General features: G+C 42.9%; 1 protein-coding gene across 1 annotated transcript in view; it reads left to right on the top strand.

Annotated features, from left to right (window-relative positions):
- Nucleotides 1-14007, top strand: part of LOC128850273 (ubiquitin-conjugating enzyme E2 R2-like) — a 55306-nt gene extending 41299 nt beyond the window's left edge. Inside the window, exons 2-5 of the mRNA XM_054053290.1 lie at nucleotides 3823-3909; nucleotides 8005-8102; nucleotides 13076-13210; nucleotides 13788-14007. Of these exons, the coding sequence (XP_053909265.1) occupies nucleotides 3823-3909; nucleotides 8005-8102; nucleotides 13076-13210; nucleotides 13788-14007 (540 nt within the window). The remainder of the gene's footprint in view (nucleotides 1-3822; nucleotides 3910-8004; nucleotides 8103-13075; nucleotides 13211-13787) is intronic.
- The last annotated feature ends 582 nt before the right edge of the window (nucleotides 14008-14589 follow it).

Raw genomic sequence — 14589 nt, 5'->3', positions numbered from 1 at the left:
CAATGTTTGAGCTTTACCAGTTCAAGTGCCAGCATCCTCAGCTATACCTGCAGTAGGACTATTTCAAGTGCCAGCTTCTCCAGAAGAGAAGCAGAGACCTAAGAGGAGATTTATGATTTAAAGTAAACTTTAGGTGCAGTATCTTTGTCTCTTTCAGCAAGTATCAGACACTATAGGGAGACTTCAGTTTCACACATCTGGAGTTATTCTTCCTATTTTGTCCAAAGGGGGAAGTCATTGTCTTTGTACAGATAAAAATAAGAACAGTCATCTGTTTCTGCTCAGAAAATAGTCAGACAGACTAGCCTCTCTGCATAACACACACCCATTGAGCCTGTTTTCAAGCCATAGAACTCATGCGCAGTCTGTGGGCAACCAGAAGGCATCAGACCCAAGAGCACAATCTCAGCACGAGGCCTTCAGTGAGGGCAGAAGTCTCCTCATATCTGGCCTGTCACAATCTCTTAACATATTGAATCTTTTTTTTTTTTTTTCCCTTAAAATCAGGCCTGATCTTGGAGTGAAGGTTGACCTGGAGGCAGAATCAAGTAATATTTCATCACGGGAATTCCTGGGAAATTACAGAAACTTCAGTATGTCAGCTTTCTTGCATGGGAATCTGAAATTGCTTTAGTGCTTGGCTCCTGTGGTCAAAGCTCAGTAAAGCTGTTGGGCTAGCAGCTTGCCATATGGAGGAGGACCAATTAGTTCTGGTTGGTGTTAGGTCTTATATAGCTGCTGGTAGTTGCCTTTTCTGTGACAAGGTGGCAGACAAATGAAAAAAATGAGTGGAAATGGAAAGGTTATAGAAGAAATACTTGGATGCCTCAGGATGCCACCATTTCCAACTTGGTATCTACTGCTGGATGCTACATCTCTTGCAGTTGTTGCAATGATGGTGCTTTCTGTAGCATTGTGTAAAGTCAAACTGACAATAAAAGCAATGCAAGTGAAGCTGGCAGTTGTTAGCCTAATGTAAATGAGTGCTCCTGTAATCTGCTCCTTCACCTGAGCTCTGAGGGCACTGACCTGTGGTTTTGGGGAAAAAATTGTCAGTGTTATAGCTGTATCTTAAGGGTTTATACTAAGGAGTTCAGAATTCTAGCCCTGTTTGGAAATGTTCTTGCTTTGCCATTATCAGCCTGGGACACAGAGGTGAGGCAGGAAAAACCTCTCTGTCAAACCATGGGCACTGCAGTGTTGACCTGTGCACAGCTGGAGATAGGCACCTGTGGCCCCTGTGTTGGTGGGTCCATGCTTGGTTGTGTGACTTGAGGGGGACACAGACAGACAATGACAGCTTCAGGAGTGTGCAGGTGGCCTATGCCAAGGGAAATTTCTTATTTGGCTTCCAGCCTGTCCCTGGCAAGCTCTCCAAATGAGAGTGTTAACAGCTGTCCTGTCTGAAGCTGGCTCAAGCGCTTTGACAGTGAGTGTTTCTAGCCAGAGCCAAAGTGGTTGTTACATGGTTCAGACTGATTGGCACAATTATCTGGGCAATACCATGGACTGTCCTTTCAGTAAAAGCCACTGCAAGAAAGGAGTATCTTCTCTAATTGCTGAACTGCTCAGGATCCTAAACACAGCTGACTTGTGCAGGCTAACTCATTTTCTAATTGAGTAGCAGCTGCCATGAGCAGTTATCATCATGAAAGCTAAAACCTCCAGACTGAATTTCTAGGGGAAAGGGAGACAATATTTTTTAAAAAAACAACCACATAGTTTGGTGGCTTTGGGCTCTGAAATGAGGTTTGTAGAGGCTTCACTTGCTTTATGCTCCAGTACAGGATCTCAATGTGCTAAATGCTTACAGGCTAGTTAGAAATGGCTTATCAGCAGGTAATGTGATGAATGTGATGCTGATTTTTGTAAACATGAGACTGGTCATAGGCAAGTTTGAGTCTTGGCTGTCTCCATATGAGAAGAAAATGTTTTTCTAATTTCTCTCCAGTTGTACTTTCTGGTGCCAGAGCTCAAGAGGCATCCTTCATGTGGCAAAACACCAGCTTTATTTAATTCCATAATGATTATTATTGCAGGCAGTCATATAGCCCCTTTCTATTAAAGAGCTGTGGCTGCAAAACAGGATTTAGAAGTTTGAAACAGTCTTTCAGGATCTACAGCTTCTTCATGAGTCTGCATCACATACAGAGGCCATAACTGGTGCTCTAGGCTCATCCTATGCAGTGGTTTTCTTGAGACTAAACCCTCAGGGTTAGACAATTTGAATGCAGAGAGGTTATACTGAGAAGAATGAGACCTGTTCCCTCAGCTCCTTGATGACTTATGTGGGATATAAACATGATAATTCTGGTACGCTACTGGCAGTGTGGTTTTTTTTCTGTCACCTAAAAACTATACCTGTGTAGAAGACGCAGATTCTGCCAAGAAATCTTGTAGCTAGCTCAACCCTGAGTTTTGTTGTCTCTTGCAGTTTTAATCTCAGTCCTTGGGCTGTTTTGTGTCTTTTGCAAGCACTTGAGCTGAATTGAATCTGCTCTGCTCTGGGTAAATCTCTTCTCCCAGTACAGAGTGGCACATTACAGAGCCAGGCATGTCCTTGTTGTAGCAGCTGCTCTCTTCTGCGGTGGTGTGGCGATAAGAGGCATTTGCTTGTTCTTGGAGCAATGCCATTCGTGTAACTGACCTTAAACTGTGGGCTAGGATTGTTTAAGCAGATTATAAATCTTTTGGTTGTGAGCATGCCATGGCAAATGACTGTGGAGTGAGGACTTTGTGCTGCTGTAAGATCCCCATATACAGTTAGTATCACAAGGGGACATATGCAGAACATAAAGCCATGTGAGCTGAAAAAGAGAAAGCTTTCTTTTCTTGGTTACCTGACCCCATAAAGTTTGGATTGCAAGGCAAAGGCATATGCCAATCTATAAGCAAAACTGTAGCCAGGTACTTAATCTCTCAGTAATCCAATTTGGTTGGTTGGTTGCTTGCTTCTGTTTCTGGGAATAAAACTTCCCATAGTTTGTCCTGTTGAACAGGGTCAGCACCCTGTGTCCAAGCAGCATGGTTAGATGCTTAAGTGAAGGGGGTGACCTGGGATTCTGCTCTCACCATGTGCATTGTGCTTTTGGGATCTCTTCTTGCATTCTCAGTTGCACATGAGCCCAGCTGTGGGAGACATTTCTCTGGAGATACCATTCTAGACTTGGTGGTGGGACTTCCTTAGCAGGTTGAGCAGTGCTATGGGAAGGGTTTGCTTTCCACAGTGCAGCAAGCAAGTTCCCCTTTCAGAAGGGGGGAGTGGTTTTGGCACTTAATCAGTCCAGATTCAGCCCTCTTTCCTACTGGCTAGCTTTTCTGACTGCTGTGGATGGTAGGGCATCACAGAGAAGTTAATATCCAGTACTGGGATCTCTGCAGTCTTCCCGCAACTGACTCAGCTCTGACCTCAGTGGCACTGGAAAGTAATGCTGTCATTGCATATCAGTATTTTGTTTAATAAATCAGTGCAATTTGATGAACTGACACGCTCAATATCTTGAGTTCCAGCTTTTCAAATCTATTTTACCCTGTTTAACAACAGTTGTTGCTTCTTGAATTAAGATGTGGTAGATGTCTTTTGGATTGTTTTCTGAGGATTGCCAGCCCAGGTCATTCCTGGTGTTTAGATTTTTCTTGTTCAGTTAGTGATTTGCTCATAAGAAATTGTGTAGAGTTATGCTTTGGGGTCACATGGGCACTGGTATATAAAAGTAACAATTTAATGACCTTAATTAAAATTGGGTTTTTTCTAATTTTTCACGGTTTCTTGTTGATCTTTTTTGTTCTGTTTGATAACTAAAATATTTTGCTTTTTTCCAGGCTCACATTAAATTTCCTATTGACTATCCATATTCACCACCTACCTTCAGATTCCTGACCAAAATGTGGCACCCCAACATTTATGAGGTAAGGCCTATTTTAAAGAACCTTCTCAGACATGTGAGAAGGCTTTCTACTTCCCTAAACTTCTGGAAGTATCGAAGGTACTAAATGTCTCTAGCCATAACTGAAGAGGTTAGCTGTTGGTGTTAAATGTCAGCTTCATGGTTGAACAGTTAAATCTAAATGTTGTAGGAAATGCTGTTCTTATAGACAGGGATGGAGCCGTTCTTATACCTGCAAGTTCAGCAGGCAGCCCCAGCTGAAGTGCCATGCCATGAGTGTTGGCAATTTTAGGGGATCCTTAGATCAAGGCTGGCATATGGGGTCTTAACCTACTGTGGTACTTGGGCAACTAGTCATTGTACACAGTTCAAGTACACTTTAATTTGAGTATATCATACAAAATATTCTGCCAAGACAAGAAATAATGGAAAACAGTCTTCTGCAGCGGTCAGCCTACAAATGAGTGGGGTTTGAACTTGGGGTGCTCTGACTGCAAAAAGAACTGGAGCTGGGCTGTTGTCCAGCTTCAGGAGGAGTCATGCACAGCTCAATCACTCTGGGACCAGAGTGAACAGACACCTCTGGACGTAATGTCCACTAGCCAGTTTGAAGTGGCCCTTTGTTCACTGTGTGTATGGGTCAAATTCAGAGGGTAATGCTGTGGGCTGTCAAGTCCATAATTGGGTCATGGTACAACTACATAGCATGTCCAGAAGGGGAATGATTTTATATAGAAGCAATTGATTCAAAAGTACCAAATTTCATAAAGCTGTATTTTTAAAGTTGAAGGCCTGTTTTGGCTTAAAACTTGACTTTTAGTGGAGGCTAGTCAAATTCTCACTGAACTTTTGGATATCCTAGACAAGTGTCAGCCTGCTAGGACTACTGGTTGAATAGTTTGAGGAGCTAAAGGCCTTTCAGAATGTTCCTGTTGGTGCAGCTTTGTCACCTTATCCCGTGTCTTCCTATGAGAGGTTCTGCAGGCTTCCTTTGGTCCCACTTCAAACCAGGAATGTCACTTGCTGTGAACAAATGATGGCTTCAGTTGATGCCTTGAGTTTAGAAGGCCCTTTTCTAACAAGTTGTTGCTCCTCAATGTCCAGCCTGGAATGAGCATGCTTCAAATGTCATGGTGAGAACCCGCATTGATGGCTTAGTAATAAATGGCCAAAAGCCTCTCCAAACTTCAGCGCAAAACAGGATAGTAATCACCTTTAATTACTGGATGCTCAGGAGGATTATGCTAAGCCCAGGGACATCCTGAAATTAGTCATCTGACAGACTTGAGTTTTGGACTCTTGCATGTAGCCAAGGATGGTGTTTCTCTTTAAGGCTCTATTTCAGTTACATGGGAGTTTGATCTAAAAATAAAGACTTTGAGACCTGCAGATTATTGCAGATCCATACTGTGGACGTTGATTCTAAATCCAGAAATTCTCCTGCAGGTGGTGAGTGGGAAATGGTTACTGAAATGGTATGTACAAAATGAGTCTTGGAAAGGACCTCTCCCAGTCCTGGTGGGAAAGATGAAAAACTTGTTCTAGAAACAACTGAAGGTAGGAGGAGAAACTAACCCACAACTTGATGGGTGTATTTTGGGGTTACTCTTCAAATACTCCAGCTTGCAGCTTTGCACTTTGTGTTCATAGCAGTATTTCTTAGAGCTGAGAGAATCTGAAGCAGCTTTCAGGCCGTTTTGGAAATGACATTTAAGCAGGGAAGATAAGGCACTTGAATGACTCCAAATAAAACTGAGAATAAATCAGCAAAGGACTTGAGGTTTGAGGGTTTGTCAGGAAGAGGGGGGACACCAAACAAAAAAAACCCAACTCCTTTCAGTGTAAAGAAAATTAAAGTAGCAGTGTACAGAATCTGCTGGTGGGACCAGATAGAGAGGTTGGGGCTGACATTCCGGATCTCAACCAATGAGACTTGAGTAACTTTGGTGGTTTCCTTATTTCCAGTTTACTTGGGTCTTCTAGTTGAATTTTGGTAAAACTGCATTCACTTTTTTTCATTTTTGACATAACATTTCTCAGTCTTAATAGAAGTATAGGCTATATCCCATTGGCAGATGAATAACCCATCCTCCTTGTTTATATCTTTCAAAAACATATGTAGGGAAAGGCTCTCCTCCCAACTATGCTGATCCCTAAAACCTTGTGCTGATCTCATCAGGCTCCATGACACCTTTACCCTTCCAGACTCTGTAATGCACTGCTGCCCTGCTTGAATTTCCAAACATGTAACATTGATTGTTGCAAGAGGGAAACTTCTCACATCCTTGCTTCCCTTTATATTGTCATATTGCCAAATATCTGTTCATCCATATGCTGTGGATCTGATCACTTGAGGAACTTCCCCCAAGTCCTGTGATACTTTCTGCTGGCCACCAGCACTGCATTCTCCTAGGAGATGTTTGAAGGAAAAACTGCGTAAACCCATGGAAATTATTAATAAAACCAGAAGAGGCTGTGAGCATAATCTAACATTAATAAGGTTAACTTCATCTTAAAATGATATTAAAAGTATTTCTATATTGCACAAGCCTGTTGGAGTCCTAAAAAGGAAACTGCCTTGTTATGGCAAACTGTTCAAGCAAACAAGTGCATGCTTGGGTATTCAGCAGCTCCAGGTGCTATGTTTGACAAAAACCTGCTTTGAAATGACGAGAGCTTGCTAGATTACCATACTTGGCAGGGTTAGTGAGCTGCTGAAATCTGGATACTGATCACAAGCCTCCAATGTCAAAGCAGGATCTCATTTGGCCATAAAACAAATGTCATTGTTAATCAAGGCAAGTTGAAATATTTGGGAGGCCCTTCGAGTGAGCTGCTGCTATCTGTAGCTGTGATCACTGGCTCAGGCTCAAAGGCATGGATACTGTTGCTGTGAGCAGCACAGCAGCACTGCTTTGTGCTCTGGCTCCTGTATGTCGAACAGTGTTGGAGGATGCAGGGTGCATGGGGAGCTGCCAGCCTGCAGTCTGAAACAGAACTGATCTGCAGCTTCTCTCTTGTTCCCATCACTAACTTGTGCTTTGGGTCTGGGTAACAAGAAACAACGTGAATGCTGCCTGTCAGCTGAGGCTGTGTCACCTGAAGGTGTGAGGCTGCCTCTGGGAACTCTTAAGTCATCTGAGACAGCAAGCCAGGAGGGCCTGGGGAGGCCAACACCAGCTGGCTGGTCTTGAGCCCCTCCTGCATCTTCACCCCATCCTGCAGTAAGGCACTGGGGCCCATCAGCCTGTGGAGAATATCAGCTGTAGTGAATACTGCTACAGCACTCCTACAAAGTAATTGTCTTGGAGTGCTGTTGCTGATGTAGAATTGGTTTTACAGGCTGGTTAAAGTGTTTATAAATGGTAGGCATTATGGAGCTTTAAATCTATATTCAAGCTATAACACTGGTGAGTAAAACACAGATTGAGGATCATGTGACTGTATGGCTTCCATATGCTGCCAAAATATTCTTCCTCTTGCATGCTGGAAGAGAGTCTCTGAAGGTTTCACTGGAAATACGTCCTGTTTTGAAATATCAGGTGAAAACCATCTGTGTCCTGGGAGAGTGGTATAAGCCTGCCCTGCACCATCTGTTCCGCCTCCTTGTGTCCCAGGAGAATCATTATTTTGATACCTGAGCTAGAAGAGAGTGCTTAAGCCTTCGATTAAAAAATTCCTGCAGCTGATTCAAAAATTCTTGCACCTAACTCGGCTACCACTGGGAGAAAAGATTTTTTTTAACACTACTTTGGATCTCCTGTGACTAAAGCTTGTTTCCATTACTGTGACAGTACTTGCTGTCTGGAGACCAATTTAGTTTTATGTGTCTTTATTATTATTATTTATAACTTTGCTACATACTTTAAACCTCTTGACTTGAGGTTATTTTGTACCAATTTGCAGACTAATGTTTTTTAGGAAGGGAAACTGCTGAGTGTGTAAATAGAGCAGACCCAGGAAGAACTGAAAACCATTTCCAGTTCTTGCATATTTCTGCTGGCACTTGTGGTGTTCATATCAACAAGGTTAAACAGCTCAGAACATAACTCTGCCACTTTGACTATCAGATCTCTGCCTCAAGCCAAGCTATTCTCAACTTTTGTTTGTCTTGCAGAATGGAGATGTATGTATTTCAATTCTTCACCCACCTGTAGATGACCCACAAAGTGGAGAGCTGCCATCTGAGAGGTGGAACCCTACCCAAAATGTCAGGTAACTGTGAATCTGATGTACAACAGTGACCTCAAAGGCCCTGTTGTCTCTCTCCAAGGCTAAGGCCTATGCTGGGAAAGGTTTGGAAGGGAATTTAAGACTTTGGGGGCTTTCAGGCTTGAATTGGGTGGGAACTAGACTTACTAAGCTATCTGAAGATAATGTGTCCCCTGGTGCTGGGCTAACAATGCGGACACTTCTGTCCTGTTCACAGGGTTTCATGCTTTAAAAGCAAATTATCTTAAATGTTCTACCCTTTCCCAGTCCATGTTATCCTACACTTAGGTTTTTCAAACTCCTCCAATATACCACTAGTGGAAAAGCACATTTTTGATTATTCAGGCCCAGTAGGAGTAACTTCGTGCATAATCCTACCTACTGTTTGCCTTCCAGTATTTGTTTCCTATCTTGAAGTGTGGTATCTTGAGCAGTTAGACAGGTAGTTTTCTTCCTCCTAAAAAACCTGAAGGATCACTAAGTACCAGAGGAATTCAAGGCTAATCTGTCCATTTCTTTTTAATGGTCAGCTGAATTTCATTCTCATTACAAGACGCTGCCAATAAATAACAGATAAAATTCATATCAAGTAGTAGCTCAGTGATGTGTGCAGCAGGAGTAGTGAGTGATATAGCGGAAAAACCTTGAAGTGAGGTATTTCCTGTTCTAACTTCTTATTTGGATAATGAATCAGATTAAAGTTAAAATAATTGCCTCTAGATTTTTAGTATATAATATGGAATTATGCTTGCTTTCAAAGTGATTTATTAGTTGTTGATTGCCCAACTTGAAATATCAGTTGATAAACGCAGCTGGGGATTGCAACACACCTGAGGGAATGCAGTGAAAAGAGTTGTCTGATAGTTTGACTCTGCTTTCATCTAACTTGGCTTCATGAAATTCATTTGAAAAGAGCCTTTGTCAAAGTAAAGATCTAGCAAGGGGGACTTAGTGGATTCTTGACCATTGGAATAGGATTGTAACACCCACGTTCTGCAAAGTGCTGAACTAGAGTTAACATGGCAGGAGGCTAGGAACTGTAGCAGTCAGCAAATTATAACAACTGTTCCTCCTGGAGCATGCTACTTCAAGGTTAAAAAGGCTCAAAAGAAGTGGTGCATCCTAGCTGTGTGAAGTTGTGAAGGGTTGAGAATCTGACCTTCTGAGCTTGAGGTAAATGTTATCCAATTCATTGGTACCCTCTCATGAAGTTCTGGTTCACATTTTTTAAAAGGAAAAAAAAAAAGCTTAAATACTAAGTTATGTTCACCTGTTTCTCTTGCTCACATGGCTATTAAACTGTTTTTTCATACATCTGATATGATTAGGACTTGGTGACAAGCCTCAACTCAAATAGGAAACAGCTTTGGGCATTAATTACTTATATCACACATGTTTTGAGTATTTCATTAAGTACAGCCCTAAAGATTGACATAGAACTTCTCATGGTGGTAGTTCTTTGATTTCTGCTCTTTCTTACTGTGGTGTAGGTTTTGGTGCTTACTCTCTTGGTACATGTGGGGCTTATGGGTAACATTTGGGGAGAAAACATTTCTCAGCTCTGTCAGCAAGTGGAAATAAAACTTGCCCTTAACTGTTAGCCTGCTGGCACTTAGACCAATGGGTGATGCTGGCAATAGAAACATGTCCTGCTGGGGTCTCATCTGGCTTTGCAAGGCTCCAGAGTGACAGATAGGAGGCAGCAGGGCTGAAGGTTCTTGTAGTGAGTTGCATGTGTAACCTAGGGCTTTTCCTCAGCTGCTGAATTTTGTAAATCCTACTGAGTATTGACATTTTACTACAAACAACTGTGGTTGGAGTGTCTGAAGGGGGGAGATGTCATTCTTCAACTTTGAGAGCACCTGTGCTTCCACCTCTTATGATGTCAGGCATGCTCATTATTATTTTAAACAGTTAATATGGACTCTTATCACTCAGAGCCAGATAAAGCAGGTATAAGTAAATATGGCAAACATCCAGCAAGATGTGAAGGAATGCAGCTGTGATCTGTATGGCAGAGAATACTGCTTTTCTTGCATTCTGAGTCCCTTAAAGCTGAGGAAGTGATGACAGGGCTTAGGGGTTGAGGCTCTTTTGATCGTTTTAGTTGCCCTTTCTCCATATCTCCCCTGGCCTCACTCAGTCCTTTGAGATGCACAGGCCAGAACTGAGCACAGTACTTAAGATTTTGGTACATCTGTATCTTGTAAACATAGGTGATGCATCATCTCACTGTTGCTTTATTTCCTGAAGGTGCCTGTTTCGGTTGGCTTTTTTTGGCTGCTTTAGTGCATTGAGCTGGTTGCAGAAACTGCCCAGATCTAACATTACTGTCAGTACAGCCTAAGCCAGATCTCTTGCTTTATATTGGAGAACAAAAATGTGCTAGGACAAATCTATATCTACCTCTAAAGGTGGCTCTGAGAGGCTACAGTGTAGATAGTAGCTGGAATAAAAAAAAAAAAAAAATACTTTTCAACACAGTAAATAACAGGATGTGCTGGTTGGGAGCCCCAGCCAAGCTACATAATAGAAAAGTTCAGTTGGAAGGGACTTACAACGATCATCTTAGTCCAACTGCCTGACCACTTTGGGGCTGACCAAAAGTTAAAACTTGTTATTAAGGGCATTGTCCAAATGCCTCTTAAACACTGACGGGCTTGGGACATCGACCACCTCTCTAAGAAGCCTGTTACAGTGTTTGACCACCCTCTTGGTAAAGAGATGTTTCCTAATGTCCAGTTTAAACCTTCCCTGGCACAGCTTTTAACCATTCCCATGCATCCTATCACTGGATACCAGGGGTGATGTTTCATTTGAGTGAAATTCATCTGTGTCTGAGCCTTATGAAAGAAAAAGGCATTTAACGGGTCTGATACCTTGAGTCTCTGCTGGCTTCTCTCCTTTACTGATAGAGGGACTCACTCGTAAACAACAGCACCATAAACACTTAGAGCTAAGTGATGTGACAATTACGCCTACTGTTCCCCAGAATAGGGTGGGGGATGTAAGAAAGCAGGACTGAAATCCCCACTTGTCATGTAAAAAGCTTGCATGAAACAACATGCTAGATCAACCTCACCCAAGGCAGAAACAAATCCCTGACAATATTGCAGAGAGTCAGGCTGTATCCAATCTGGTGCAGTTCATATCTGATGCTGAGGATGTTTGCAGTTGCACGTGGTTCAACTTCTTTTTGTGGTTTTGGTCCTGTCAGATCCCATGTGCTGGATTCCCTTTTTGTTAGTGTACTTTGTTCACCTTCTTATCCGTAGCAGCAGGGTTGGAGTTAGAGCAGACTGTCCAGCTCTTAAGATATTGGCAGTGATGGAGCTGATCTGATGTACTGTTTGGGAATGGGGAGTTCAGAGAGCCTCACCTCTAATAGACAGTTGACTTGGTATATTTAAGTAGCTTTGCAGTGACTTTGGAGTCCAGAGCACCACAGTGGAAATCTGCTTCTCCTCACTTTGTTGATGGAACTGTGATAGAGCAGATGCTAAATCCAGACACGAGTTCCTGTCCTCATCCTTCCCTAGAATTTGCATGCTCTACAGTAAAGCCGCATGCAATGATGCTGGTGCTGACATGCTGGCTTTACAGTCTATTTGTTGAGAACCAAAGGCTTTTAAATGAATTCTTGTGATGAAGTAGAAGACTGTCTCTCTTCTGCCCATCATTCCAGTCTGACCAGACAGTTTTTTTCTAGAGATGCTGTTCTCTTTTCCTCCCGAATTATATCATTTGAAAAATAAACTGTAGAAGTCTCTCCTGATAGCTATGCTGGCCAGGCACAAGGGTTTAGTTTCAAAAGTTTTCAAGAAACTCAGCATCCAAATGACCAAGCATTTCCTGGAATTGTATCCCAGCAATATGATCAGCACACACTGCTCTGAATGTGCCCCTAAATCATCGCAAGTACAGCTGGGGCTGTAATCTCCTTTTATTCAAGTCTGCAAAGCAATTGCTATGTACTGCTGTATTTCAAGGCTTATTCCTTGTTTCTTGTTTTTCCTTTCCATTTAAATTGAAAGCTGTTGCCAGCAGGGCCACCTTGGTCACATGAAACTATTGCAGTGGTAGCTACAGCCAGGTGGCTGGGTGCGTAGACCTGCCTGATGTGACTTTCTGTTGAGTTTTGTGCTGGTTGTGGCACTGTGTGAGCAGTGAAGGGCTGAATCTTTGAAGTGCAAAGGGTTGTAGGAAATGCAAGAAAAGGATCTGGGTGAGAGAGGTGGTGTTTGCCCTGGTAAATGCCAGCAGAGTGGAGCAGCTAGCAGCTCTGTATGCTGCTAGAAATCCAGGAAGGCGCTCTGCTGGGGTTACGTGTCTGGCTCATGCTGGATTTGCTTAGTACCAGTAGCTGAATCCTGCTGGACCCTTGGTGGCTTGCTTGGGTATTGAAAAACATCTGCCCTGTCTTCCCCTTGCTGTGCTAGTGTACTGTTACAGCAGCCTTAGCTGTGCATGAATTGAGGAGGGGAGAGACCCAGCCATAGCTCTAACCTCCTCACAGCCAGTGGGGCAGGGAAGGCAATGCAGCCTCATCTCATGGTCTTGGGCCGTGGTGGTACCCCTGCCTATGCAGGGGGCAGGTGGAGACTCTGGCTTTCTGATGGAACACCAAATATCATCAGGAGCAGTTCACCAAGCTGGTTTCCATTCTGCATCATCCATGGGTGGTGTGCACAAGCTGAATTTGTGTCTGATCTGAGCTTTAGCTGCCATCCCTTCACAAGCATGCGCACAGATATGATTATCTGTAGTCAGACTAGATCCTTGAAGTTTGTATTGTCACCTTCCCTATGCTGATGGCTGGGGTCTGAAGTTCATAAATATCTGCTATCACTTCAACTATTATCCTTAGCTTAAGTTTTGACTTTAAACAAGTTTCTGATTCATCAAGTAAAGTTGTCAGCATCCAGAATCCATGAATATGTTAGCTCTGACTCTGCTGTTGTGGTTACCTTTTTCAGGACTATCTTACTGAGTGTAATCTCTTTGCTTAACGAGCCCAACACATTCTCTCCTGCCAATGTGGATGCCTCAGTCATGTTCAGGAAATGGAGGGACAGTAAAGGAAAAGACAAGGAATACGCTGAAATCATAAGGTAAGCTTTGCTTTGTGTGATGCTGTGCTACCAGCTTCTTGCTGTGCTTGCTGCTTTGGAAATTAATTTTATAGTTCTATTCCAAGTCCACACTTCTGGTCCCTCTAGGTTTTTCAGCACACAGGAGCAGTGCAAACTTCTGGAGCAGGAAGACCAGGCTGATCTGTCTTTAAATTGTTCTTTTTTTCAGACTAATCTGGGATGATGCTCTGCAAAACCTACTGGCTGCTAGTAAATTCCAGCTGAAGTCCCCGCTTGCCTTTGAGTGCTGCCTGCATTGCTTAAGATATGATTCAGACTCACTGCATTCTACTAATTCTGTGCTTAATGCACTCATGAATCATAATCTTGTCCCTTCAATTTGGAGGAACATCAGTGGGATTTAGCAAGTGTTTGCAAACCTGGGTTTGATTAGCTGGAAGCACTGTTCAGTCTTGACCATCATTCAGCCAAACCTCAGCTCTCCTGACTGAGCTGCTGGGAGGGCGGGGCTGGGGCTGGCTGACAGATTGGGTGTTGAGCCATGCTGCTGTCAGCATGCAGCTCTGCTCACACTGCTGTGTCCTCCTCCCCGCAGGAAACAAGTGTTGGCTACCAAAGTTGAGGCAGAGAAGGATGGCGTGAAGGTCCCCACTACGCTGGCAGAGTACTGCATCAAAACTAAAGTGCCTTCCAATGACAACAGTTCAGATTTGCTTTATGACGACTTATATGATGATGACATTGATGATGAAGATGAGGAGGAGGAGGATGCTGATTGTTATGATGATGATGATTCTGGCAATGAGGAGTCGTGAACTGTTCCCCTGTAACTGCCCTGCCAACTCAGGCCAGAAGGGAGCAGCAGTAATCTAGCAGAAGTCCAGCAAAAAAAAAGGGGGGGGGGGTGGAATATGTCAACAAAACTGTCTCTCCTGCTGTCTCCTGTTGTATGGATCTGTTTGCTCCTTTTTTTTATGGACCTCTTAGAAACCCTCCACAGAATGTCTGAATTCTTGCATTCTTAACTCTTTCATCACTGTATTATGATTTCTTTTAAAAAACAAACTCTCCTTTTCACTTCTACAAAAATGCTCACAGCAAAACAGGTTTGCTCGCATTTAGATTCTTGAATTAAATAGTCTTACATTGAGATGTTTAATGTATTTAAAGCTGGAACAAACCTATTGGAAGCTGTGTTTTCAGGAGCTCAAGTGCTGCATTTACTGGGAAGAAAAACAAATCCACACAAAGCAAATTGCCGAGGTTTTGCTGCTCCATTTACAATAATAGCATGTGTACATTTGTTTAGCCTTGTGGTGGTGGCTTTTCCTTTATCAGGTGTGGGACAAAGAGTGTAAAGCTACTGTGTGTTGAGCTTGATGGGGTGTTACTGAAAG

This window comes from Cuculus canorus, chromosome W, assembly GCF_017976375.1.
Source record: "Cuculus canorus isolate bCucCan1 chromosome W, bCucCan1.pri, whole genome shotgun sequence".
Taxonomy (NCBI): Eukaryota; Metazoa; Chordata; class Aves; order Cuculiformes; family Cuculidae; genus Cuculus; species Cuculus canorus.
Note: the sequence above shows the minus strand (reverse complement) of the source record. Positions and strands in the feature narration are given on the sequence as shown.